At 50.7% G+C, this 27,682-nt stretch overlaps 1 protein-coding gene across 1 annotated transcript; it reads right to left on the reverse strand.

The window, feature by feature from the left end:
* Positions 1 to 20,502: 20,502 nt before the first annotated feature.
* Positions 20,503 to 25,906, reverse strand: LOC144819516 (uncharacterized). Its single transcript, XM_078677366.1, has 2 exons — positions 25,374 to 25,906; positions 20,503 to 21,811 (listed from the first exon to the last, which is right to left on the reverse strand). The coding sequence occupies exons 1-2, from the start codon at positions 25,642 to 25,644 to the stop codon at positions 21,162 to 21,164; spliced, it is 921 nt and encodes a 306-aa protein (XP_078533492.1). The 5' UTR covers positions 25,645 to 25,906; the 3' UTR covers positions 20,503 to 21,161.
* Between the last annotated feature and the right edge of the window lie 1,776 nt (positions 25,907 to 27,682).

The following is a 27,682-nucleotide window of genomic DNA, read 5'->3' on the forward strand; positions in this document are numbered from 1 at the left end:
ACAAATAATTATGATATCAACTAAAATAGCCAAACAAGTGGTCCCTCTGAAAGTTAAATGTAAATGGTTGATGGCCGGTAGAGTGTACCTTCTGGACCCTAATCCCGATTATGATGGTATAACCATCGTAAATGTTTATATGCAGGGACGTGGATATAGGGAATATAAAGCAGATCTGAGCAAGTTTAAAGAGGATATCACGGAGACCACAGATGTCTATCAGAAGGACTTGGTTTTAGTACTATGTGTCTTTAATCACAAATTAGACCCATGCAGAGTTGATATAGGATTTAAAGCGATATTGATGACCTACAATATAAATGTCGTCAACTTCCCTGGGGGGGAGTTACTGCGCGAGATACGGCCTTATGTAACTTTATGAGTACAATGTGCTTATTCTGTGCTAATGGAAGGATGGAGTAAGATCAGCCAGCTAACCGCACATTTAAGATGGGCAACCAATTGTGCCCAATAGATTACATCTTTATTCATGCATGGAATTTTGAATTAATAAGAGAGTTTGAGGTGATGAGGGTTGAAGGAAGCGATCACTTCCCCCTTAGCGCTAAGATAGTCGGAGGAAATAAAAAATCAAGAGATGTAATTATACCAATACAAATAGAGTACCTCAAAAGGTTGACTACCCTTATGACGGAGGAGGGCCTGGAAAAAATGAGGTCATTTTAGCAGTGTCAAATATTAGATGACATTCCAAGGATTGGTAACATAGGTTGGTTCGAAAATGTAACTACCCAAGTTGTCCAATGTCTAAGAGTTAAGCTAAAAGTGAAAGGATGTAGGGGAGGTAGAAATAGGTAAGGACATAAAGAGAAAAACTGGTTCTGTGAGGGATGTAGGAAATTAAAATCAAACATAAGAAAAGGGGAAAGAAGATTGAAACTGAAGTATGGTACATATATGGTGATTAGCCTACAGGAACTAAAGAAAACATATAAAAAGGTCATAAGAGATCCTAAAAGAGTATAATAAGGAGACATGCTGCGGGGACTTATTAGAGGCAATAGAAAGTAAAGATGTAAAGAAGTTCTTGAAACTGATCTAAGATGGTTCTGGGAAGACACAGGCAATTATGAATTGCATAGTGACAGAAGATGACTGGGAATGATATCTGGGTAAAATATATAGCACAGGAGAATGGCAAGCAATTGTGGAACACGTAATATGGTCATCGATGGCAGAGGATACTAGGTTGTCATTCTCAGAAAGCAATGTTAAATGCATTATAACAAATCTAACATTGTCTAGAACATCTGGCCCTGATAAACTCCCGGCTGTAATTATTAAGACCCAATCAGGCTGGTGGGCAGAATTTTTTGCAAAAATGTTTTCTGGCATTCTGGATACAGGGAAGATGCCCCATACTTGGAAATGAGTGATTATAAACCCCATTTATGAACAATGAGATGTAAAGACCCCCAAAACCTGTAGGTTAATTAACCTCTTGGATGTGGGAGAAAATGTATTTTCTAAAGTTATATTAGAAAAACTTAAAGAATGGGTAGAGGATAACCAAATAATACTGCCAGAACAGGGAGGCTTCAAGAAGGGGCATTCTACAATAGACCATTGTTTCTTCCTTTGGTCCATCGTGTGAAAGTTGGTGGAGCAGGGGGCACGTTGTTCAGCTGCTTCATCGATTTCCGGGCAGCTTTCAATCTGGTTGACCACAACCGGTTGTGGGAGATGTTGATAAATATTGACATTCCTCAGGATCTTTTGGTTATTTTACAGGAGCTCCACAGGAACAATTGGGCACAGGTCTTTCTGGACATAGATGGGACACTGTCGAAGAAGATACCAATTGAAAACGGGTTAAGACAAGGGTGCGTCTTTCCCCCTTTGCTTATCTCTTTGTTCACAGCCAACTTACCAATTATATTTAAAAAGGTACGGGTGCTAGCCCTAAATTAGATGGGAAACATATTGCCTGGCTACTCTATGCAGACGATCTGGTAATTTTAGATCAGACAGAAATAGGTCCACAAAGGAAGCTGATGGCGTTTAATAAATATTGTAATCAGAAATAGTGGAAGAAGTAAATGAGTATAAATATTTAGGCATATGGTTTGAAAGATCCTTAAAATAGGAAACTCACCTGAATGTATTAAAAATACAAGTGCAGGCCTCAGTCAATGGGCTGAAAAACTGTAACAGGAATTATGGAGAAATTTCAGATAGACCCGTCCTGAAGGCTTATATGACCATGATACCACCTCAGTACCAATATGGAGCCGAAATACTGTATATGAGTGGTAAAAGAAGGTGGGATATTGAAGAGGGCAAATGTATTATCCCTAGCTAGATCATCTATGACACAGACGGTAAGAATAGAAATAGGCATGGTATCTTAAGAGGTAATGGCACGCATGGCACTAATAAGATTTTGGCAACGCCTGGGAAATGGGGATGAGATAAAAATAGCAGAATGGTGCAAAAGGGAAATTTTGCAGAGCGATTTGAAATGGGCATCAGGAGTCAGGGAGAGGTTAAAGACAGTATGCAGGGAACTAGGAGTCAAACGGAACCCCCAAGATTTACAAATTGATGTTGCAAGACGAGGATTGAAGGTAATAGGGAAAGAAATATCTCAAGATCAGGATTGATCTCAAGGAGGGGAACAAAATCAGTGGGTTTTATGTCGAAATCCTGGAAATCTGACCAACAGTCCAACAGTTCCCGTATATAGACATACTTCCCAACCGCTACTTTAAAAATGAAGTTTTAAGATTATGAATAGGAATCAATCTTGCTATATGAATGATGGGATAAAAGAGGCTATGATGGATCCCAAAGGAAATTGCACCTGTAACTTAGGCACAAAATGTGATATTTTGCACATATTATTAGATTGCCTTAAGGTCATCGACACACAGAAATTGATTTTACAACCTATATTTTTAAAATATGGCATAAAGAACCAAGCACATGCAGCAGAATTGCTAACGGAAATTACCCGTTTGGACATAGCATGTGCACTGGGGAGATTTATGCTTGAAGTCAAAAAAGATTTTAGTGTTTATAAAATTGGAATTTTATTAAGTTCATTTTAGAATAATAGGAATTGAAATATATTGAAATAGAAAAATAAATAATTATTTATTGTGGTATTGTAATGCTATTTTGTATATATGATAATGACATTCTATTATGGAAAGATGGCAATGTTCTTTTTTATGTTTATTTTATGTTTAAGGACCGATGGTCTAAATAAACATTACCTTTGACTTGACTTGACTACTTGCACACCCTTTTTAGGCACAGTTATAATGATCGTGTGGTGATCAATCTGTTACAGTCATTATAAACTTATGTTTGTCTTTTAAACGGTGGATGAGCCTAGAAAAAAGCCCTTTGCTGGTGTAAATGCATACGTTAGAAAGTTTCGGCCATGCTTTCGAGCAGACCTTGTGCCCCACCTTCTCCTCCATAAAGGCTAGGGAGTTCAGATAGCTGTGCATTTTTCAGCACTTTCTGGACAGAATCCAAGATTTATCTTATTAGACTAAGGGGCATATTTATAAGCCCCTATCGCCACCACAACGTCACTTTTTCAGATGTTGTGGTGGCGACAGGGGCTTCGCCTCATTCACAAGGCAGCATTATTAACGCTGCCTTGTAAAAACAGCACCCTTTCACAATACACCTAGTGTGAGAGGGGAGGGCAATAGGTGGGACGGAAGGCTTTCCACTGCAACAACTGTTGATTTTGACGTTGCCCCCTATTTACACGGGGGAGTAAATAGAAGGCAGTGCCAAGATTAAGACCAGAGCAAACCTGGTCTTAAAAAGACAAAAAGAGGGGAAATATGTTATTTCTCCTTGTTTTAGCCGTTTCCATGTGTGCTACATTGTGCAGCACTCATATAAACAGCAAAATGCCATTGATTGTTTATGTGCAGGAAGGTGTCCCTTCCTGCAGATAAACAACAATTGAAAAAAATTATGTTTCGCAGCTTCTATGTGTGATGCATTAAGCAGCACACACTGAAGTTACAATGCACCATTAATGATGATTTATGTGCAGGAAGGGACACGTTCCTGCACACAATTATACCCTTGCAACTCAGACACCCTGGCATTATGGTGCAAGGGTGACTGCATTGGCGCTAGGGAGCTAAATTAGTGCCAGAGCAGGGGGAAATGCAGGGTTGCATTGTATTCTTTTTAAATATTGTGTAGCCCTGGATTTCAGAAGTGGCAGAGTGTGGCGTTAAGCCAAGGAGGCTAGCATCACGCACCTCCACTTCTATCATAAATATGCCCCTAATTCTCTTATACATGTCACAGAACTTGTAAAATTGCTTTCTTTTGCCTGTGCGTACTGTACATGCTGAACTCTTTGAAAAATGCACATTCTAAGTCTGGTCAGAGTGTTCTGAAGAGGCTAACACCACAGTTTCCTCAACTGAACATGATCGTGGAAGCAACTGGGAAACCCTCCTGCCACACCTCTCTAAGTAAGGACTCCATTTTTTAGGTTTCGCCCTGGCGTTGCAACTGCGTAGCAGTTGCTCCGCCCAAGGGCGAAATCTAATGTTAGCTCTATAGTGGCGACTTGAAACCGCCCCTTCTTCCATTGGCTAGCTCCATAAATGGAGGCTAGCCATTGGAAGAGATTGGCCGTCAAGATTCGGGGGCGTTTCTGGGTCTTTTTTAAGCCCCGCCCCTTGTTGCCGTGTGTCCCGGGCCGCGCTGTGATTGGCTGCATGCCCGGGACACCCCCGTGACGTCAGCCAATCACAGCACGGCCCGGGACCTGACTTGTTTCTTAGTGTGGGCACTCTTTTTAAAATTTTAATCTTGGCCAGAACAACAGAAGTCGCGGCATACTTCACACGTGCCACCATGTTTTTGTGTGCCTTGCATGCAGGAGCATAGACGCTCTCAGGCACCATTGCAATGGGATCAAAGCTGCTCGCCTCGATTAATTTTTTTCTTTTTGGTGTTACGTGCGGGCATTTTATCTTTAACAATGGCGGCTGCCTTCTTTTGTTCAGCGCAGGTCTTGCAGTAAGTATAACGGAAGAGGGACGTGCACTGCATGTGATCTGATACTTCTGTCTTCACCAATTGGTATTGGTTAATTTTATTTCTTCTCGATCAGCGTGTTTTTTGCTTGCATGCACGCTCTTAGGTGGCTCCTACTTCACTGCCATTGCAAAGGCATCAGCAGGGCACTGTAGAAGGGCATGGCTGCCCTGCCCCTTGTTAAGTTATGTAACACGTTGTAACGCTACATTACTCTTAATGACACTATGCAGAGAAAGCATAAGCCACCAGGCCAATTTACCGATTATATTTAGTGAATAGATATATCTGCTGGTAAAACAAATCAGTTGGTTATAGTACTTTAAACATAAATCGGTGTAATCATCTGCAAATTACAGATTGAAATCTTCGTGGGAAACACGATAAAATACGCTCACGGCAGACGGACGAATGCAACTTTCAGATAACAGGTATCGATTCCAGATAATATAACTAAGTGATCAAAGGGTGAGTGAGTAAGATGATCAAGGGGAGCAAGTGAGTAAGGGGAACTTTGCAAAGACTCGTATATACCCTAAGAGTTTTAATAGCTGTGGGAAAACACCAACCTTCATTCTTCTAAGGTCGATAAAGTGTATATCACTGACTTCTTGCTGCTGTCCTGCCCACCCCCCCTTGTTCGTGCTTGCTGTCCTATCTTCGCCCGCCCCCCCCTCCCGCTGTCTGTGCCCCCCTCCCCCCCATCCGTGTGCCCGTTCACATTTGTAAATGCTTGTTGAAGCTGTTCAGAGTCGAAAGCAAGGCGAAGGTAATCGGATGTTGGAAGTCACTGCCATTGCAAAGGCATCAGCAGGGCACTGTAGAAGGGCATGGCTGCCCTGCCCCTTGTTAAGTTATGTAACACGTTGTAACGCTACATTACTCTTAATGACACTATGCAGAGAAAGCATAAGCCACCAGGCCAATTTACCGATTATATTTAGTGAATAGATATATCTGCTGGTAAAACAAATCAGTTGGTTATAGTACTTTAAACATAAATCGGTGTAATCATCTGCAAATTACAGATTGAAATCTTCGTGGGAAACACGATAAAATACGCTCACGACAGACGGACGAATGCAACTTTCAGATAACAGGTATCGATTCCAGATAATATAACTAAGTGATCAAAGGGTGAGTGAGTAAGATGATCAAGGGGAGCAAGTGAGTAAGGGGAACTTTGCAAAGACTCGTATATAGCCTAAGAGTTTTAATAGCTGTGGGAAAACACCAACCTTCATTCTTCTAAGGTCGATAAAGTGTATATCACTGACTTCTTGCTGCTGTCCTACCCACCCCCCCCTTGTTCGTGCTTGCTGTCCTATCTTCGCCCGCCCCCCCTCCCGCTGTCTGTGCCCCCCCTCCCCCCCATCCGTGTGCCCGTTCACATTTGTAAATGCTTGTTGAAGCTGTTCAGAGTCGAAAGCAAGGCGAAGGTAATCGGATGTTGGAAGTAATCTGCAGGGAGGAGGGAGGTAAGAGTAACTGTAAACCCCTTTTTCGGGAACCTCCCGCCTGATTAGGGTTGGTTGCCATGTCTTCATGGGTTGCAAAACAAAATCAATGTGTCGTATGTTTCTCTCTGGGATGGCAAATCCATAAGGTTTATTACATTTTTCCTGGTTTATGGTTATGAAATAGCGCTTGGGAGGGGACGACCCATTTCTAGCTTCACCTGTTACCTGGTTGTTTCCGTGGACACGCATAAACCATGCAGTGCGCTGTAACTACAGCTGGCTGATCTTAGAAAACGAGTTTATTAGCACGCTGGCACGGGTTGCGTAGTGTAGTAAACAACATTGGTACTAGAACCATTGAGTTAAATATTATTCTAGTTCATCCGGTAGCCAGAGCTCCACTTCACCGGTGTTGAGTACCAGTTTACAGCTTGTTTGATTTGGAACTCGAGGGCCGGATCATATTGCAACATGGTCCACATCAAATCTGTCATCACGGTAAATAACGCTACAAAAGTTTGGTGTATACTGTATGTGAATGTAGGTTGTCCGGAAGTGTTTTAATACAACCCCGAAATGATGGTAATTACAGAGGACGTGAAATGCTCCGGAATGTCTTTTTTCTTATTGTAACCCTTAAAATGTGTGGGTGGGGGGAGATTCCCTAAAGGGGGGATTGCCTAGCATGGCATGTCCCACGTGATTAGGTGCGAGGCTTAAACTTGTAAACGAAATGTCTGCAATTCCCATAGTATTTACAATGCAACGGTTTCGCCTTGGGAAAAGTTTGAGCTATTGGCATTGTAAATGACAAAATTTGTATTTATGTGTTGGTTTTGAAAACAGATAAATAAATGGCATTGTCATTTACATTGCCAATAGCTCTAACTTTTCCAAAGGCGAAACCGTTGCATTGTAAATGCTTGTCTTTTCTTTTCTTAGGTCTTGCGTGGCATTGCAGGGCAGAGCCCTGCTCCGCATCTGCGAGAGATTTAGTAAGAGAGGACTTTAAGAAGAGGACTTTAAGCCCCGCCCCTCCTTTACATTGGGAAGCATCAGCGTTTATGGTAAACGCTGGCTTCCCATTGGAAAGGAGAGTTTTTCGTTGCCTCCCTTTCTCTATTTGCCAGACTAGCTTGCCTGATTCACGGCTGTAGTGTAGACTTTTCTTATCTGCTTATTTATTTAACAAGTAGATAAGAAAAGTCTTCACAAAGGCTCTCACTCACGCTACCTGCACGCGTTAGTCAGGCTCTGTGATTGGGCATGTATTACCAATCACGCTGCATTCACGCCGCATTCTCTCCATAGAGAGGTCACTCTCCCTCGCTTTCACTTTCGCCTTACCACTCTTCTTTCAGCGCAGCTGTTCTAGTCGCCCTCACCCTCTGTTACCTACCTCATCTTGAGATTTAATACTGCCATGTCTGGACTCAATGATCTTAACGAATTCAGTAACCTGTAGATATCTTGTCCGCGGCGATTGTCTGTCTCCGCTTGCTGCTGCTCATGTGTCCGCTAAGTTTTCAATTGCCGACATCTTCCTTAACGTATGTGTCCCTTTGACATCACAAGGGCACAGGTCCCCTACTGTGAACCCCCTCTTTGAGCCCCCCTTTCCAATCCAGCAATGGACACCGCGCTATTATGCAATTTGGAACTACATATTCCAAAATGCACGAGGACTCGGCCCGCGTTAAATACAATTGGACACGCCCCCCCTAGCTTCGACTTGTCATTCAGTATCGCCTGGGTGCCGGTTGCAGGGCTTCATTCCATCGTCTCTGAAGTAAGTCCCACAATACAAATGTTAGTTTTGTTGAGCGAGCGCTATATTATACCTTTTCTAAAACGCCCATTCTCTGTCCCTGCAGTTGTTCAACTCTTGCGGCGGTTGCCGCCTGCGTACGCGCACAAATAAATCCATATGCCTACATACGAAGGTAGGATTTTATATGTTATTACATCTTCTTATCACGCTGAAACACTCAGGACTATAATAAGAAGTGCTCTTGCTTCTTTTAGGCGCTCCAAAATCGTATACCATCCACTTTAGGTGCACCGGCACCCCAACCACTTCCCAGTGTCTACCACATCGAGGTATGTGCCAAAATTCATGTATTTAACATGGGGGCTCATAGGGACTTTTATAAGACCGATAGTAACTAAGGTTTTGTATACCATCTTATTCACAGGGAGTATCCTTGCACGTTTTTTTACAGTGTCCGAGTTTCAGTGAGTTGTTAGTTAGCTCATCATTGATACCATTTTTTAACTTAATGCACAGTGACAACGACCCCCCCAGTCCATGTCCTGAGGAGAACCCGTTAATCGTTTTTGGGTTCGAAACGCGTCGGCGTCCAGTTCCACCAAGATACCAAACTACTAGGGCGTAATAGGAATAGAACTCACACATTTCTACACTGTTGTATAGTTTATGTGTTTTCCTATTTTCCGCACCATGTGATAAATTCACTGTGTATTCTGTGGTGGGTGAAACAAGTAGGCTAGTACTTCATCTTTCCGGTCCACTTGTTCAATTTGTATTCAGGATTGGTGCCTCAATGATGCAATTTGCTGAGGCATTGCACAGTTGTCTATATGTATTTTCATCACAATTGTTTATATGTGTATTATTTGATTGAATGTATTGTTTTTGGGTTTATTCAATGTATTTGTGAACCTTTGTAAATGTGGTGGTGTATCTTTTGATGCTAAAAAACCTGGTTCATAATCTTTCATAAAAAAATAAGTGACTCAACACAAATGGTTGTTCAGCCTAGCAATTAATTATACTAGGTGTGCATTTGTTTCTAAAAACGTTAACTGTCCGGCTCCTTTGTTTGTTTATTCTATAAGAGTGGTCCAGGCCGGTCAGGGACAGGACCCAAGCCTTTCCCCTTTTCCCTACCTTTTAAAAGAGAGCATACACATCCAAGCCAAGGTCAAAGCCATGGAATGCATAGACGAATGGGGGGGGGCATAGGAAATGCATACAGTTTACAGTATTTGTTAATGGACTGACGGTTCACTTCGCGACTACTCCCCGAAACCACCCAAATATTACCCGGTAACAGAGATTCTTTTTTTACAGAGCATAAGAAGTTACAGGGCTCTAGCATAATGGGCCTCCCCTCCCAAAAAATTAGGATATCTCGGTGTGCTCAAAGATGGGTGCAGACATTTCCCCTCCCGCCGCCTGTGTAAGAGGCGGAGGGGTTGCTTTTCTCAGCTCACATATGTATTCCATTAGAGCGATTGGACAGGCGAAGGGCCGAACTTAAGAGGAATGCAGGCCAACCAGGGGGTATTCCGTTCATCCTGACAGAACGCCATTACGTTCTACTATGAAGGACAGTCAAATGAGGCACCCAGGACACTAATAATGGCTTACATTCATATGCCACTTCTGCCGTTTCTAAGTGCTGTAAATCGCAGGTGTTACTGCTACACACCTCAGCAATACTAAATTTACCGATATCGGGAGGATGAAAGGCTTGCAAAGATTCAAACTGGTGACCTGCACATCACTGCATTTGCAGCAGCAACACCTTATGGGGATTTGGGGGGGCAGCCGACCAAGGGGAGGCTTGCCCACCCAGGGAAATTTGGGGCAGAAGGGTGGGGGATAGGTGAGCACTGTGGGCCCCCGTAGTTTGGGCTGGTTGGGCTGGGTTGGGCTGGTTGGGCTCCTTTTGGGCGGTTTTTGGGCTGGTTAGGTTAAATACGGACATTTTGTTGGGTCAGACACCATTTGAGGTGCAGTGACACGGCAGCCGGGGGTGTTGTCCATAGAATTGTTGTCCCGTGGTGTGCAGTGGGCCGGAGGCGTGTGCGGAGGCGTTTGGCCAGCGGGTGTCGGGCGGCGCAATCGGGAGCTGTTGTGCTCGTCGGTGGTTTCTGCGGGACTGAGGCAGCGTGGTAGAGAATGGCAGAGCGGGACCCCAGGGTGGCCGAAGCGTTGCGGCTGTTGGGGGAGGCAGGCCGGTTGGACGTCCTTCGGCCAGACTTGCAGGTGAGGCCTCCGCCGCAGCGCGCTGCCAACGGCGCCGCGGCGGCCGTGTGGGCCTGCGAGCCGCCGCGGTCGCGACCGCTGCCGGCTCAGACTGGAGGAGGAGGGGGGGGGCCGGGGGCAGTGGCGCGAAGGCCGGGAAGCAGCGTGGAGCGGCGGTGTCTCGGAAGGCGGCAAAGAGTGGGGCAACGAGGGCCGGTCAGCGAAGCACGAAGAAGAAGGCTCTGGAGTTTGTGAAAGGGGGGGAGGACATGATAAGGTGGCGGAGGAGGCTGAAGGGGCGGAAGGGGGGCGGGCGGCCACGGTTTGTGACGCGGGGGTGGGAGAACAGGAGGGGGGGAGGGGGTCCCTGAGGTGCCGGCAGGGTCGACTGCTGGGGGGGCGGGGGGGTTGGGGGATGAGAGTGCCGGGGGGGGACGCCCCAGGGGGAGCAAGGAGGCGGGCAGGCGGGAGGGGGTGAGGGGGTGAGGGGGTGGGGGGGTGGGATCCCCCGTGTTAATTGAGGAGACTGAGGTGGAAGAGATGGGTGGGGGGAGGACACGGAACTGGATTGGAGCTCTTCGGAGTCGGAAGGGGGTGGGGGCGTGGGGGGTCAGGAGAGAGTGACGTCCCCGGAGCGGGGGAGGGGGGGCGACGGGTGCCAAGGGGAGGGGTGGCGTGGTGAGCGGGAGGGGCAGGGGTGCATGGGTGAGTGGGGGGGTGGTGGGGGGGTCGGGTGGGGTGGGGTGGTATGGGGGTGATGGGGGGGTGGGGAGCGGAGGGGGCGTGTGGGGCACGGCGGGGGGCTGGGAGGGGGGCATGGAGGGGGTGTGGGGCCCAGTTGGGGGTCGGGCGGGTGGGGTGGCCCAAGGGGCTGGGATGGGATGAGTGGGTGGGGCATGGGAGGCGGAGGGGTTCGTTCGCGCCGCGGCGGTCACTCGGCGGGGTGGGGACGGGGGCGCCGCTGGGGTGGGAGTGTGGGGGGGGGTGCATGGGGAGGGGATGGTGGGTTTTTTCACCCCGGTATGCTGGACTCCACCTTCTTTCCTTGGCAGGAGCTGTTTGCGAGGTGCTCGGGTGAGCAGCATGCGGCTCCACTCCACCAAGAGGATGGGCCGGCTCTGTCTGGTGCGGGCGGCCGAGCTCCAACGAGGGACCTGGCAATGGAGCGTGGCAGCTGGCGGCGGGGGTCATCTCCGTCGCCCCCCCCCCCGAAGGGTTGTTGCGGCCGCCGGGTGCAGGGGAATGAGAGTGGATGCACAAACTGTTGAGCCGGGTGTGAGTGGAGTGGAACGGCGTGGGAGTGTGGATTTGGGTGACTTGATGAGAGTGTGTCGGGAGAGAGCGGGCTTGAGCCGGCTGGACCCCCCGGGGGGGTCGGGACTGTGTGGAGGTGGCGGATGGGGAGTCCGCGGAAGAAGGGGAGATTCGGGAGGAAGGGGGGGAGAGTAATGTTGTTGGCAGTATTTTACAGGTGCCGGCGAGGCGGGAAGTGCCGAGAGTGACGGCCCCCTCAGCTCCACTGGTTAGGCGGCGGGATCCGGTTCGGACGCCGACCTTGACGCCAGGTAGGACAGGAGACGGAGCGGGGAGTAGCAAGCGGCGATGTGTACAGGTCTCAGTGGGGACTGGGGGCGAAGGGGAGGAGGGATGGAGGCTGGTGCGGGGGCGGTATGTGCAGGACACGGGAGTGGGCACGGATGGCGCGGCGGATGTGGAGGCAGGCGCGCGGCAGGGGTCGGAGGCGGTCGCCGGGAAGGATGCTGCGAGTGGGGGGAAGGAGAGCTGTGTGGTGCCGGTGCGTAAGTTACCATATATGGGTTTGACAAAGCCACTGGGAGCGCACCTGTCGTTGGCAACGAAAGAAAAGATATGGAAGGGGGAGTACATAGACATACTGAAGCTTCTCCACAGGGAGTTGACGTCTAAGGAGGGGTCGAAGGAAGAAGAGCAGGAGTTAGCCAGGCACCCGAAAGTGCCGTTGACACTGGACAATTGGTCAGCGGCTTTCCTTATATACGCAAGTGTATACTGCGAGAAGTTTCCTGACCGTTCTGTGGCGCTCTTTAAGTACATGGATGTGGTGCGGAGGGCCCAAGTGACGTACGGCGGGTTCGCGTGGTCGCACTATGACGAGGAGTTTCGGGCGCGCATGGCGGCTGACCCGGAGGCATTGTGGGGGGAGCTGGACGCGGACTTGTACCAACAGACGAATGGCGGGGCCAAGTTCGGCCACACCATTTACACGGCCAGCGGTTTGCCATTGGGGCCTCCCCCCTTTGCCGCGTGCCCCACCCGGGGGGTGGGGCGAGGAGAGTCCAGCGGACAGGCCGCGGTTGGGGCCTGTTGGGATTTCAATAAAGGCTCGTGCGGACAGGCGGCTTGCCGTTTTAGGCATGAGTGCTCGAACTGCGGAAAGCGGCACCCGGCGCTGCGGTGCTGGGGGCTCGGGGGCCAGCCGGGCCAACAGCCCGGGCATGGAGGTCCCCAGGGAGGGGGGGGGGCAGAGGGAAGGGGTTCGAGGGGGGGAGCAGGAGCTTTGGGCAAAGGCTCGTACGCCGGTTAGGCTGGAGCAGATGGAGCCCTGGTTAGCGGCGTATCCGCAGGCGGAGGACGCTGCAGTGCTGCGTCAGGGTTTTCGGGAGGGGTTCCGGCTGGGCTATGAGGGCCCCCGGATTGCTCGCTGGGCGGACAATCTGAAGTCGGTGAATGCGCACAAAGGTATCGTGCGGGAGAAGCTGTTCAAGGAGGTCAGAGAGGGGAGAATGGCGGGCCCGTTCTCGGAGCCGCCGATGCCTGGCTTGATCATCTCCCCCATTGGGGTGTTGCCCAAGAGGGAAGAGGGGCAGTTCCGGTTGATCCAACATCTGTTGTGGCCGGAAGGGGAGTCGGTGAATGCGTACATCTCGGCGGACCTGGTGTCGGTGACTTACTCGTCGGTGGACGTGGCGCGGAGGCTCGTCACGGCGGCAGGGAGGGGCGCATTGATGGCAAAATGCGACGACAAGTCGGCTTTTCGGCTTCTCCCGGTCCACCCGGCAGATCACCAGCTGCTGGGGATTCAATTTGAAGGACTCATCTTTGTGGACAAGGCACTGCCGATGGGGTGTTCCATCTCGTGCTCGCTCTTTGAGCGTTTCAGTTCGTTCCTGCAGTGGGTTTTTTCCAGGCGCACAGGCTCGGAGTCAGTGACGCACTACCTGGATGACTTTTTCCTGGTGGGGCGGCCCGGTGCGACGGACTGCCAGCGGCAGCTGGACGATTTGGCCGGGTTGATGGGGGAGTTTGGTGTTCCCCTGGCGCCAGAGAAGACGTACGGTCCCAGTACGGTGTTGTCCTTTCTCGGTATCGAGCTCGACTCGGTCGCCATGGAAGCACGCCTACCGGACGATAAGAAATCGGCTATGATGGGGCTGGTGGCAGGAATGCTGGCGTGCAGGAAGGTGACGGTGCGGGAGGTGCAGGTGCTGTTGGGGCACTTGAACTTTGCGTGTCGCGTGGTGCGGGCGGGTTGGACTTTCTGCAGGCGGTTGGGTCTGGCGTTGTCCGGGTTGTCTTTGCCTCACCACCAAGTAAGATTGTCGGTGGGAATGAAGGAGGATCTGCGCATGTGGCGGGCGTTTTTGGAACGGTTCAACGGAGTGCCCATGGCGCCGGCGGAGGATTGGGAGTGGGACGTCACCATGTACTCGGACGCAGCGGGTGTTGGCGGTTTCAGTCTGTACTGGGACGGACGGTGGTGCGCGGAGCAGTGGCCGGCGCACTGGCAGGCGGGGGGTCGGAGCATAGCGTTCTTGGAATTGTTCCCGTTGGTGGTGGCAGTCACGGTGTGGGCCGGGGAGCTGGCGCACAAGCGCGTTTTGTTTCGGGTGGACAACATGGCGGTCGTGCAGGTGGTGAATAGGCAGTCGGCCAGAGACCCGCAGGTGTTGAAGTTGATGAGGGTTTTTGTGTTGCGCTGCTTGGAGAATGACATCCTTTTTCAGGCACGACACGTTCCCGGCGTGGACAATGACATTGCGGATGCTTTGTCTCGTTCACAGTGGGAGAGGTTCCATGGGCTAGCCACGGCGGCGGAGGAGGTCAAGACGCAGGTGCCGGAAGAGATGTGGTCGGTGGGCGAGCCCGGGTCTTACAGCTGGTAAAGAGGTCCGTGGCGGCGTCCACGTGGAAGTGTTACGAGCAAACGTGGGAGGAATTCTTGCTGTCTGGCGCGGTAAGGCGGGGGGACCGGTGGCAGCGCGAGGAGCAGGTGGTGCGTTTCATGTTGGAGCTCATGGATAAGGGTTTGTCACGGGTCACGATCGCGGGCAAGTTGTCAGCTGTGGCGTTCATGGGTAAGCTGTGGTGGGGTTACGTTCCGTCGGCGGGGGAGCTGGGGGCCCGGCTGCTGGAGGGGTGGGCGAGAGAGAGGGGTGCTGCGGTTCGCTTGAGGCACCCCGTTATGGTGGTTTTGTTGGGGAAACTCATTGGCGCTCTGCCGGCGGTGTGCAGGGATGGGGGTGAGGTGGTGCGTTTCTCCACTTTAATGTCCTGGCTGTTTTATGGAGCGTTTCGAGTGTCGGAGTTGCTGGGGACGAAAGGGGCGCCAGGGGTGCTGTGGGAGGATGTGGACCTGCGCGCTCGTGAAGTGGCGGTGCGGCTGCGGCGCTCGAAAACTGACCAAAAGGGGGTGGGAACCTGGGTGGTCCTGGGCCCAGCGGTGCGGGAGGGAGTCTGTCCCGCGGCGTGGGGTAGACGGCTGATGGCGGAGCGGAGCCAGGAAGCGGGGGAGGTGTTTGACCGGGGTGGGGGGGTGGGGTGACGGCGGCGCAGGCATTGTGGGTTCTGCGACGCACCATGCGGGGGTTGGGTGAGGACCCCTTAGCTTTTGGGACTCACTCTTTCCGGATCGGGGCGGCGACGGAGGCGGCGCGTCGGGGTTGGGGGAAGTAGGAGATACAGAGGCTGGGACGGTGGAAGTCGGATTGTTACCGGACGTATGTGAGGCTGCGGGAGGTAGAAGGGGTGACGTCATTGTGATTTCGAAGTCTGATATGTGTTTCTTTGCAGGTGCTGTGGCGGGGCCGGAGGTGGCGGTGTTGAATTTGTATTTGGTGGGACACTCATTTGTCAAGCGGGCGGAGCAGGCGGAGTGGGATAAGCATCGTGCACTGAATTTGGGATTGGATACTGGACTGTATCGGTGTCACTGGAGGGGCAAAGGGGGTATGCGTTGGCATGATTTATTGCCTCTGTTGAATACGGTGGTCAAAGGGGGTGTGTGTCCGGATGTGGTAGTGATTCACTTAGGGGAAAACGACTTGGTGCAGTGCAAGGGGTTGGCTTTGGTTAAACAAATGAAGAGGGACCTGAGGGAGATCAAACAACAATGGTCGGGGTGTCATGTGATCTGGTCCGAATTTATCCCCAGGCGGGTGTGGAGGGGAGCTGAGCGCCTGGGTGCGATAGACAGGGCACGGAGGAAGATTAACCGGGTAATGGGGGATTTCTGTGCCAAAGAAGGGGTGGGGAGAATGGTACATCCAGAGTTGCGTTATGGAGCGGTGTATTTTTTCAGGGAGGATGGGGTCCACCTTTCCAGATATGGCATGGAACTGTACATAGTGCAGTTGAAGGAGGCACTGGATGGAGCCCTGGGGGTGCTCAGGTATCCTAGGAGGCAGGAGTCCTGGGGGGGGGTCGGAAGTAGTAAACAACTTCCGAGTGGCGTTTCCCTAAGAGAAAAAGGGGGATTCACAAGAGGCCTGGGGCTGTATGGGCTGTTGGGGGCGGAGGTCAGTAAGGTCACTGAGGTCATTTGCAGTTGGGGGTAGGTTGCTGAGCGGATGTGGATACTTTGTTGCACTGTTGGGGATACAATTAGGGGTGGGGGTGGAGGGGGGCTGTTAGGCAGTTGTTATTTAGCGAGCACTAGTTTTGTTCGGCACAGGCCAGGGGGTGTTTTGTGTAGGTGCACCTGATTCCAAATAAAGCGGCCTTTATCACACTAAGTTGGTGTCTGTGTCAGTGCTTCCCCCCCTCCACCTACTGGTGTGCCCCAATGGGGTTTTGGGGGGGCAGCCGACCAAGGGGAGGCTTGCCCACCCAGGGAAATTTGGGGCAGCAGAGAGGGGGGGGATAGGTGAGCACTGTGGGCCCCCCTAGTTTGGGCTGGTTGGGCTGGGTTGGGCTGGTTGGGCTCCTTTTGGGCGGTTTTTGGGCTGGTTAGGTTAAATACGGACATTTTGTTGGGTCAGGCACCATTTGAGGTGCAGTGACACGGCAGCCGGGGGTGTTGTCCATAGAATTGTTGTCCCGCCCCCCCTCCCTGTGTCCCGTTGGGGTGGGTTCAGGCCAAGGTAGTCATGGGAGGTTGCAAGGGGCTTTTATGGTTGATGGTGCACGGGAGGTTAAAGGACGAGAGTGGTTTGTCGCTGGAACAGGTGCCGGGATGGGTGGCGTTTCCCTAAGAGAAAAGGGGGGATTCACAGGAGGCCTGGGGCTGTATGGGCAGTTGAGGGCGGAGGTCAGTAAGGTCACTGAGGTCATTTGCAGTTGGGGGTAGGTTGCTGAGTGGATGTGGATACTTTGTTGCACTGTTGGGGATACAATTAGGGATGGGGTGGAGGGGGGCTGTTAGGCAGTTGTTATTTAGCGAGCACTAGTTTTGTTCGGCACAGGCCAGGGGGTGTTTTGTGTAGGTGCACCTGATTCCAAATAAAGCAGCCTTTATCACACTAAGTTGGTGTCTGTGTCAGTGCTCCCCCCCCACCTACTGGTGGGCCCCAAATGAGCCTTCCAGCCAGCTGTGTAGAAGGCTATTAAAGCAGAGCTGATTAATCAGCCATTTTTAGGTTTGCAGGTCGGGTGTTTTGGGCCGGCTGGTAGGTTGTGGTGTAATGTAACTGTTACTCATGTACATGTAAAGCGCTCCAATACCTTTAGGTCGAGTTGGTGCTATTTAAAGCAGTAAAAAAATTAAAATGATAATCCTGCCTTGTTTCACATAAGAGTTCCGAGCTACAGCATGTCCTCGTGTCTGTACCCAAACTTCAAGGGATGTCTGAAAAACATGGGTCCGATTCTGACAGGGGGTCACACTGGGGCTTGTGGGAGGTGTGGTTTGGACACGTACTAGCCTATGCTCCCGGAGGTGTGTAAGGACAGGGCACTCAAACTCAGCGACACCACGCCAAGCCCTCGCCCTGCTTCTGTCAGAGTATCTGCAGAGTTTTCTGGCAGAAAGGGAGACCCCGCCATGGGTAGGAACATGGAAGTGTAGAGTAATCACATCCGATGTGATAGCCTAGTTGGGTTTTTTGCGTCTGCTGCGGCGATCAGCTTCCAGCCCAAATGTCATATGTCAGTAAATGCACTAAGTAGGAACACTGTTGGGGCTTGTTAAGTGACAGCTGTCACTCAAAGGACTGTAGAAATACTTGTCACCTTCTCGTGAACGATGAGGGACCCGTCAGAGGAGACCTAAACACTGTCTCTTGAAAATGTGTATGTACGTCCCTGTGGCCTGTGTCTTGTTTAAACCCCACACCTGTTAATGTCTCTTTCAGACCGCATCTGTTTCCTGTGTGTCTCTTTCTGGGGTGGGGGCCAATATTTTGTGTGGATGTCTCTCTTTCAGTCTTTAGTTATCCGTGATGACTCTTGTGTCTCGCCCTGTCTATTCTCTTGGGGTGTGTGGTTCATAGTATGTGTTTCTCTCTCACATGTTGTGCTATCTATTGCTGTTTTTAATTGCCGTTGTCTGTCTCTCGTTCTCACCCATGCACCGTCTCTTGTGGGATATTGTTTGGGCCTCTTTGGGTGTCTCTTGCAGTACGCAATCACTGGCTATCTCTTCTTCTCTCACTTGCATGGTCTCTTGGTGTCTGTGTGTTTATTTTATGTGTATGTCCTCTATCACAATTTGAGCAGTCTCTTGCACTTTGTGATTGTACTTGTCTATCTCTGTTTTACTCTTGCAACATCTCTTTGGATCCATGCAATGGTTATTTTTTTTATTTCATATTTTTCTGTGTATTTCTCTCTGGCCTTCAATGTCCTTTACAGCTTGTTTAATGTTCTAGCTACAATTGGCACTAACCGTATCACCCAGAATCAAGTAGTGATGTTCAGACCTTGGAGTACACTTAACTCAAAAAAATGGGCTGGCATATTAGATGACTTCTGCCCTATGTTTGAATATCTAAAGTCAAAGGTAGTAGATTTGTGCATTTCCACTTCCCTTAATACCATCACTTCCCTAGGAGGACAGATACCTAAACAAGCATTTGCAATGCAATAGGTCTCGCATTTACGCGAGTTTTCGCTTTTGACATTGCAAATAACAATGCCTTTTTTTCGTTTTTAAAACATAAATAAAAGGCATTGTCATGTACAATGCCAATAGCTTAAACTCATGTAAATGCGAGACCTATTGCATTGCAAATGTTTGTTTACATTTGTGGTGCTTCATTTTACTGCATGTCTCTGGGATGCACCGTATTCCAATAATAGGATATATTTCAAGAATGTAATACACTATTGAGTACAAATTTCAGTTTACTTCTATTAGTGCAATTTGAGTAAATTACCAGATTATAGTGGCTTGGGACTGGATGCTTGGGGGAGAAACATGATTTTCCTGAGTGGCACCTAGTCATCTGTTAACGTTAATTCCATTGACAGTGATAAGGCGCGTGGCTGTCAAGAGAGCCCATGTACTGTCCCCGCGATCTAAAGGAAGCTGTATGGTCAATTTCGACCAGCCATGGAACGTCACGCAAACATATGGTTCTGTGTGCTGTTCGTATGTTGCTCTAAAACATATGTGCATTTATATTTGATTCACTCCTGTGATTTTAAGACAATATTCTGAGGGAAAGGTATTGCAGCACTTGCAATGGAAACAATAGCAAGTGTGCCCTGAAGGCATCTTTTAAAAGTCTGCTTACATAATTTACTCTGTCTCATTACCGCTGACCTTTCATAACTCATCCCTGGCCCTGGTCTGCTCCACGAATCTCAGGCTAATCAGTAACTAATGGATAAATAATGCATGCTCAGATATCCCGTGTGGTAGCCTCGGTTTATTAGTGTGGCTTATTTTTTTACCAAGCTCACTTGAGAAGGCAATTGATAAATGAAATTACAGCTGCAAATGGACTTCGTCCAAAACCTCTCTTCGCCCTGACTCATTCTTCATAGCTGAATCCTGGGGCTGTGATATGACGTTTGCACTTGTATTACCGCAAATGTTTGTTCATACTCTATCTCGCCACAACCACCTCTTTTCTCGGTGTCTTCGTTTTCCAAATGAAAGCGCAGCGTCCTCTAAAACGCATTTCATTTTTTCCCATGGTATATCGGAAGGTCTTGTATTAAGGCTGAATATTCGAAAGGGGCCTACTGATAAATCCTGGAAGGCTCGCGCGCCAATTTATGTAATTTTGTTTTCTTTCCTGACAGCGTTGACATTGCGAGTAATGGTTAACGTCAGTCTTGTGACAGCGCGCGCTGTGGCGGGGAAGCAGCTCTCCCACAAAATGTCTAGTGAGTGTGCGGTTTATTAGCGCGTGCCGAGTCAGGTTATTGAGTAACGGCTGGCCGCCATCTACTGTAATTAGTTTTCCTGTGACAGTGCTTGTAAGAAGCGCCTACTGCCATCTAAGCCTGCTCTCCAAAATGGCAATCTTGTACCCATCTCCACGGCACGAATTAAAATTCTTGAAGGGGACAGGCCTTAATGCAGACGCTGGATCATTTTTCATGCATAAGTAGTGACGCTTTAATCCACTTCTCTGCTGAAAATACTAAAGTGCACCCTAGTACCAGAATTGATTATTCTGCAGTGCACAATTACTCGCGCAAGAAAACATTGTCCACACCTTCTTTTAGGAGCAAGAAAGGCCACTTTTATTTTAGGACAGGTGCATCATCAATATCATAAACATATTCATTATTTATTTATTATTTACATAATTCAACTCTACAGTGAGCCTACGAAACCTAAATCCCAAAACCCCGAACAAACTCCTGCCTACTAACCCTAGCCTACCCAACGCTACCCTTCAGGATGGCCAACCCGCTCCAGGCTGCCCACCCCCACTAACAAAAACCCGCCTACAAAAGAACAAAGGCACCCATCCTAACAGTGGCAAACCTACCTAAACTAAACAGTGCCTAGAGCACCGCAAAATAACAAGCCCAGAAATAAATAAAGAAAAAGAAAAAAGAGGGAGGGTGGGTGGGGCAAAACAACCTCCCTTCACGCCTCCCGCCACGCAGTTAATAATCCCCGCCTGACTTCCCCTTTTCCCTCTGCGCTAATCAGCCACCTGTTATGTTCCTCGCGCGAACCTGCCCAGGGAGAGACCGGCTCGCGCCTGGCTCTCCCTGGGTCCCCCCTCGCGCAAGAAAACATTGTCCACACCTTCTTTTAGGAGCAAGAAAGGCCACTTTTATTTTAGGACAGGTGCATCATCAATATCATAAACATATTCATTATTTATTTATTATTTACATAATTCAACTCTACAGTGAGCCTACGAAACCTAAATCCCAAAACCCCGAACAAACTCCTGCCTACTAACCCTAGCCTACCCAACGCTACCCTTCAGGATGGCCAACCCGCTCCAGGCTGCCCACCCCCACTAACAAAAACCCGCCACCCAGGAAAACCTTTAGCGTTTTCCTGCCCCACCTAAAGGAAAGGAAGGAGCACACCACAACTGTACTTGAAGAACCTTGCTAATCAAGTCCCTGAGTTCAAGGAGGTAAAAAGAGAGGCCCAAAGCTGAGAGATGCACACCGTCCTCACAAAATAAATGATGTTCAGATACTTGTAAATGATAATGGTTCAAACTGTATATCCCCCAATGTTGACAAAAAAGGCGCATTGTCCTGTTCACTTTCCGTCTAGCCTTTTCCAGGGCAGAATGGGTCCGTGCCCCACGCCAGTGCAAACGGGGCACAAACTCAGTCCATATGAGCATGGTGCTCTCCCATGTGGTTCGGATGATTTCCAGGTCCTGCTTCATTAATTTTAACAAGGTCAGCCCAGAGAGAGAAACCAAGTCATTCTCTCCCAAATGTAGCACCAGGAGATCCGGAGGGCCCCCCAAACACTGCGAAACCAAAGCAGCCAAGGCGGGAAAAAGCCCACCCCAGCGCATTCCCCCTGTTCCATGCCATGAGACTTCATGTGTCATACTGTTCAGACCAAGCGATCTCCCACAAAGCTGGCTGGCAGCGGCTAAAGCTGCTCTTTTAATGAAAGAGTGCCCCAGTATCCACACCCTCCTTTTGCATCCGGCGACTGATAGCCAGGGACCTAGGAGAGAAAGAAATGTTAGACCAGCCAAAAATGCACTATTTCCTCACATACTTTTCACAACACTTGGAACGCCAACGACCAATGCGTCTGATCTGGGACCAGTCCCACCCCAGGCGGGCGGCCTCCGTCGCCGCACCAATTCTGAAGGAATGGGTACCAAACTGAACAGGGTCCTTCCCCAAACGCAGCAAGACCTTGCGTAATACAGCCAACAATTGAGATGCAACTATGGGACTGCCATCCGCATGACAAAATATGGACCCCTGGAGAAAATGCGGAGAGGACACAAACACTTCCCATTCCCCAACCGGGCAACATGCAGAGACCCCACTCCTACCAAGGAACACCCACTTACCCCTCCCCATCTGGTCGGTTTTGGATGCCCGCAGCCAAAGTCGCACTCTGTCACTTTCCAACACCACCTCACCGCTGGTCATACCTACCCTGCCCCGCAACCCCAGCAACTCTGATGCCCGAAATGCCCCAAAGAACAACCACACAAAACACAAACGAAATTTGGCACACTCAAAAGCATCATGACAACACACCTCCAGTTCCAGCAACATCAACTGGAGCAATTCAAACGTCACAGGCTGCCGGAGCTGCTGACCCCCAGCCCGGAGCCTGGCCAAACCTTTCAACAATTTACGAACCAACACCCCCCCAACCGGATCCCTCCCCCACCAAAGCTGTCCATAAAAAGAAACCCCAGCCAATTTACCCGAAATGGTATTGGGCGACAGGCCTTTGTCCGCCAGCTGTAAAACAAACTGCAAGATGCATTGTTCATCAGACCAACCAGCCCTGAACGGCCCCATCGAAACCTTACAAAACTGCAGAAACTCAGACCAGGCTTTCACATAACCCCGCCTGGTGGATTCAGCCACAGAATTTTCCACCAAGTGGTGAACCCTCAATCCCCCAGGTCCCATACGTACTGTGGGATCGCTGTTGGTGCCAGGTCCGCCCCAGGAGCTAACTTGCGGAACTCGGACCACTGAAAGCGAGACAAAGAGTCAGCGATGCAATTAGAAGTACCAGGAACATGCCGCGCTTTAAAGACAATATTCAGTTGCAGACACCGCAGCATGAATGCGCGCAGGAGCCGCAAAACCCGCAAATCGCGAGCCTTTTGGTGATTGACAAGGTGTACTACAGCCAAATTGTCCACGTGAAACAAGACGGAACGATTCTGAAACTCATCCCCCCATAGGTGCAAAGCAACCAGCAGCGGGAAGAGCTCCAGAAACGCAATGCTGCGACCCTGATCCTTCCAGTGCGCCGGCCAGCCGGCCGCGCACCATCGACCTTCCCAAAATATTCCGAATCCGTGAGCCCCTGACGCATCAGTGAACAACTGTACTTGCCACACCATGTCCTCATCCGCAAAAAACAAGGACACGCCATTAAAGTCTTGCAGAAAACGAAGCCAGACAGTCAAATCGGCACGCACAGCGGTGGTAATGCGCACCCTATGATGGGGAAGGCTTGCTCCGGACATGGACAGACCCAGACGTCTGCAGAACGTCCTGCCCGCCCGAACAACCCGGCAAGCAAAATTGAGATAACCCAACAACTTCTGAACAGTTTTCAAAACCACTTTCCGCTCCCCCAACACCAGATGTATGAAAGCAGACATTTCCTTCACTTTAGCCACAGGCAGTCTCGCCATCATAGACAGAGTATCAATTTCGATCCCCAAAAAAGTCAGGGACGTACAGGGACCCTCTGTCTTGTCCGGCGCCAAGGGGACACCCAATTCCTCCGCTAGAGCCTGAAAGATGTTCAAAGCCGACTGACACTGCCCAGAGCAACCCTCCCCAATGAAAAGAAAATCATCAAGGTAATGACAGACCAACGCGTGGCCACTAACAAAAGTGAATCGCCACTGTAGGAAGGTACTGAAAGTTTCAAACAGGGAGCATGACACTGAACAGCCCATGGGCAACACCCGATCCACGTAGAAACTACCATCAAAATGCATTCCTAACAGACTGAAATCCCAAGGGTGAATGGGCAATAGCCGGAAAGCCGACTGAATGTCGCTCTTCGCCAGCAAAGCCCCAACACCAGCCGTGCGCACGAGCCGCAAGGCATCGTCCACCGAAGCATAATTGACAGTTGAGTCAGCTGGATCAATAAAGTCATTGATTGATGAACCCTCGGGCCAGGACAGGTGATGGATAAGACGAAACTCCCCTTCCGCCTTCTTGGGCACCACACCCAGGGGTGATACAATCAAGTCAGGCAGGGGACAATCCACAAAAGGACCAGCAATCCTACCAGCCGCAAGCTCTGCATCCAGTTTCTTCCGCACCACATGTGGACTCTCCTTCGCAGACTTCAAATTGTCCGACCACCTGCCCACCCTGGGTCCCTGATACCCAATCCGAAACCCAATTTTGAAACCCCAAGACAAAATCTTAGCGGCCTCAAAATCCGGATAATCCACCAGCCAGAGATCGAGAACCTCCTGCCTAATAGGAGTAGGGGCCCTTGTAAACAGACTGATGTTGCTGCCCCCTGCCCCCAGAACCCCGTCCCTGATCACCCCATCTCTGGCCGGGAAAACACTGGGTGAGGGCATGCTTCCCTCCACACTGCGAACACTCATGTTTATACCTGCAAGCGGGTCTGTTACAGGAACCCCTGTTAAAATGCCAGCAAGTGCCGGAAGCGGCTGATTGACCTCTGCCCCAAACCCCCGCCCCAGATTGAGCGGGGCGAGCTGAAAAGGGCCGATAAAACACAGGCTGCCCGCTAGCTGTGTGGGTCGTAGCAGGAGGGTTTGCCGATGCCATCCATTGCAACCATAACTCAGAGTCAACCGTACCCCACGAACGCTCAGGGAAAGCGGCCATGCGCGCCCTAAATTCGTCATCGTAGGACAACCAAGCAAAGCCGCCAAAATAACTGTGAGCCTTGCGGATGACATCTGCATATTTAAACATGTCTATTGCTTTCTCAGGATGACGTTGACAATAAACGCTGGCATAAATGAGAAAGGCCGAAGTCCAGTTCTCTATAGACCTCGGAACACGAGGCCTCCGAGCCAATTCTAATTCCTCCTCTTTCGACCCTTCTTTTGCCTGGACATCCCTGTGGAGAAGTCGAAAAACATCCACAAAAGCCCCAGACCAGATCAGAGTCTTCGTTTTTTCGGACAAATGGGACCCCAAGGGCATCCCCACCCCGGAATAAGGCAACTTTTTCGGTAGGATACTATCCTCCGCTACCCGAGTGGCAGCCACCCCGCCATCCCCCGATATAGAAACTTCTTTTGCCACTTGTACAGTAGAAACATTCGAAATTACGGGCCGCTCAAGCCTCGGTGCCAGAGCGACTCGCTCAACCACAACCCCATCACCCGTACCACAAGATCTCGTACTCTTAACAGGGAGACTCTCCCTAGGTTGCACATTTGAAATTACGGGCCGCTCAAGCCTCGGTGCCAGAGCGACTCGCTCAACCACAACCCCATCACCCGTACCAACAGATCTTGTACTCTTAACCGGGAGACTCTCCCTAGGTTGCCACACTGACCACCACCCATTCTTACCTCTTGGTAACTGCTCCGACTGCTGGGCGACGGCCCCACGATCCCGCTGAGAAGGTCCAGACCACACTGCCCCTCGTACACCCGCAAGGTCCGCTCGAGACTCCTGCAAAACACGAGAAACAGCGGGTTGCCCTAACCCACCCCCCTGGGCCCGTGCTGCCAAAAACCCAACATCTGTCTCTCTCAATTCCCCTTCTTCCAAATCATCATCACGAAAACTCCCACAGAAAGCTTCATCAGAAAATGCAACCTGTTCACTCCCACTGGGCATAGCCCCATCACCAATACCCCCATCATAAAATTGCCAGTCGATGTTTTGAAAGCTATGTGCACTGAAAGCTGTAGAAGAGCCGTCCGCTCCAGACAGCCCCCCTGTAAGCCCACCACTGGAAACAGCCGTGTGGACAGTTCCCGGGCCCGTAGAAACAGCCAACAGCCGCCCAGCCGAAGGCGCAGAGTGAAAACTGCGGCCGCTCGAGCCAGACGAGGAAACAGCCCCTAAAACATCACCCCCAACATGAGAACCGCACTCACCCCCCGACGCCAGCCCTAATCCACCCACCGACCCAACCTCAGGACCACCCAGAAGCCCACCCGGGCGGCCCCTGGGGACCGGGAACAGAGACTGACCAGTGGCCGGGGGCGCCCCTTTGCGCAGCATGCCCTTGCCCCCCAAGGTCATGGACTTAGGGGTGGGGGGGGGCCGGGGGCAAGGAGCACCAGTTACAACAGCCTCAGGGGCCGTGGGATGCGGCGTGGCATGTGTAGCACCCACCTGGACCACAGCAGGAGCCGGGGGCGGGGCCTCAGGGGGGGGGGCGCAAAGGCATCGCAACCCGGGAGTGCCCAGCATCAATGAGAACCGAGTGAGGGGGGCCAACAACGTGAGGGGGGGCAGAGACAGGCCCCGACACGGCCGGTGAGAGCAGATAACACTGCCCATTGATCCATAAACATGGAGGGCCCCCAGCCGGCAAAGGCGGCACAGAGGACAGGGGGGCAAGAGACACCACAGCAGTGGGGGGGGCGTGCGCGCGCCCCTGCGGCTCTGCGCTGCGCCCTCGCTTGGGCCTGGGCCCCGCCTGCTGCTTCCCTGATGACCCAGCAGCGAGACCGCCTGGACGCGGTGTCAAGCGCCCCGCAGAACGCCCCCGCCTCCCCCCGGGCGCCCCTCGTGAACAAGCAGGTAAAAAAGGGGCTTCACATACCTGCTGGAGGGCGCCCGGGTCACACGGCGGGGGTCCTGCCTCCTCGGCCTGCAGAACAAGCCCAGGCCCATCGGCCGGCATGGCCGCCTCGCCGTCGTCGTCGTCCTCAGGGCCCGGCGACAGACACGCCTCCACCGCCCTGGCGACGCCCTCCGCAGCTTTGCGAGGGGGGCGGGACAAGCCGACCCACGCCTCCTCCGGGACGCCGGGCATCAACAAATCCTCCCGCCCTGCTGCACAGAGAAGTTGAACCGCCCGCCTAACCTCCGCCGCTTCTTCCATGACCCAGGTACCGCGCAAAACAACCTCCCTTCACGCCTCCCGCCACGCAGTTAATAATCCCCGCCTGACTTCCCCTTTTCCCTCTGCGCTAATCAGCCACCTGTTATGTTCCTCGCGCGAACCTGCCCAGGGAGAGACCGGCTCGCGCCTGGCTCTCCCTGGGTCCCCCCTTGGAAACATGCGGACCATTTACTTTGTAAAGGCTGAAGGCTTGGTGATTGTGAAGTAAAAAATATAAAACTTGTGCCCAGGTTCTTCTCACATGAAATCATTGTGATGTTAATTTAAAGGCCAGCTATTGTAGGATCTGATCTCTCAATATTTGCCAGGGATCAAAGAAAATGTATTAAGATACATAAATATATATATTAAACAGCAACAACATCTTGGCATGGTGTCCATGGGGGTAAGGCGGAACTGTTAAAATGGACACCACGCCAAGATGGTGTTGCTGTTTAATCACTCACAACGCCTTTGTTTATGTTTGCTATTATGCTTACAATACTATAAATAATGTCCGTTTCCGGCGTGCCTGGTGATACGGACGAAGGTGACAGTCAAAACGCGTCTGTTCTCTGCAAGAGTTCGATAATAAATCTTATGAACTCATCCCCGCGAGTGCTTCTTTTCGTACTTATAGGACACAGAACTACAGAGCTAATATTTAAAATACGTGTACACCCCCGCGAGAGGAACCCCCGCCCGAAAGTGACCAGGCAAAGGTGATCAGGAGCGTGAATTTATATATATATATATATTACCTACTGGCGATAGCCAGTAGGTATATATGGTTAGGATTGGCTACCATAGGAAATCCGC

This window comes from Lissotriton helveticus, chromosome 2_1, assembly GCF_964261635.1.
Source record: "Lissotriton helveticus chromosome 2_1, aLisHel1.1, whole genome shotgun sequence".
NCBI classification, from domain to species: domain Eukaryota; kingdom Metazoa; phylum Chordata; class Amphibia; order Caudata; family Salamandridae; genus Lissotriton; species Lissotriton helveticus.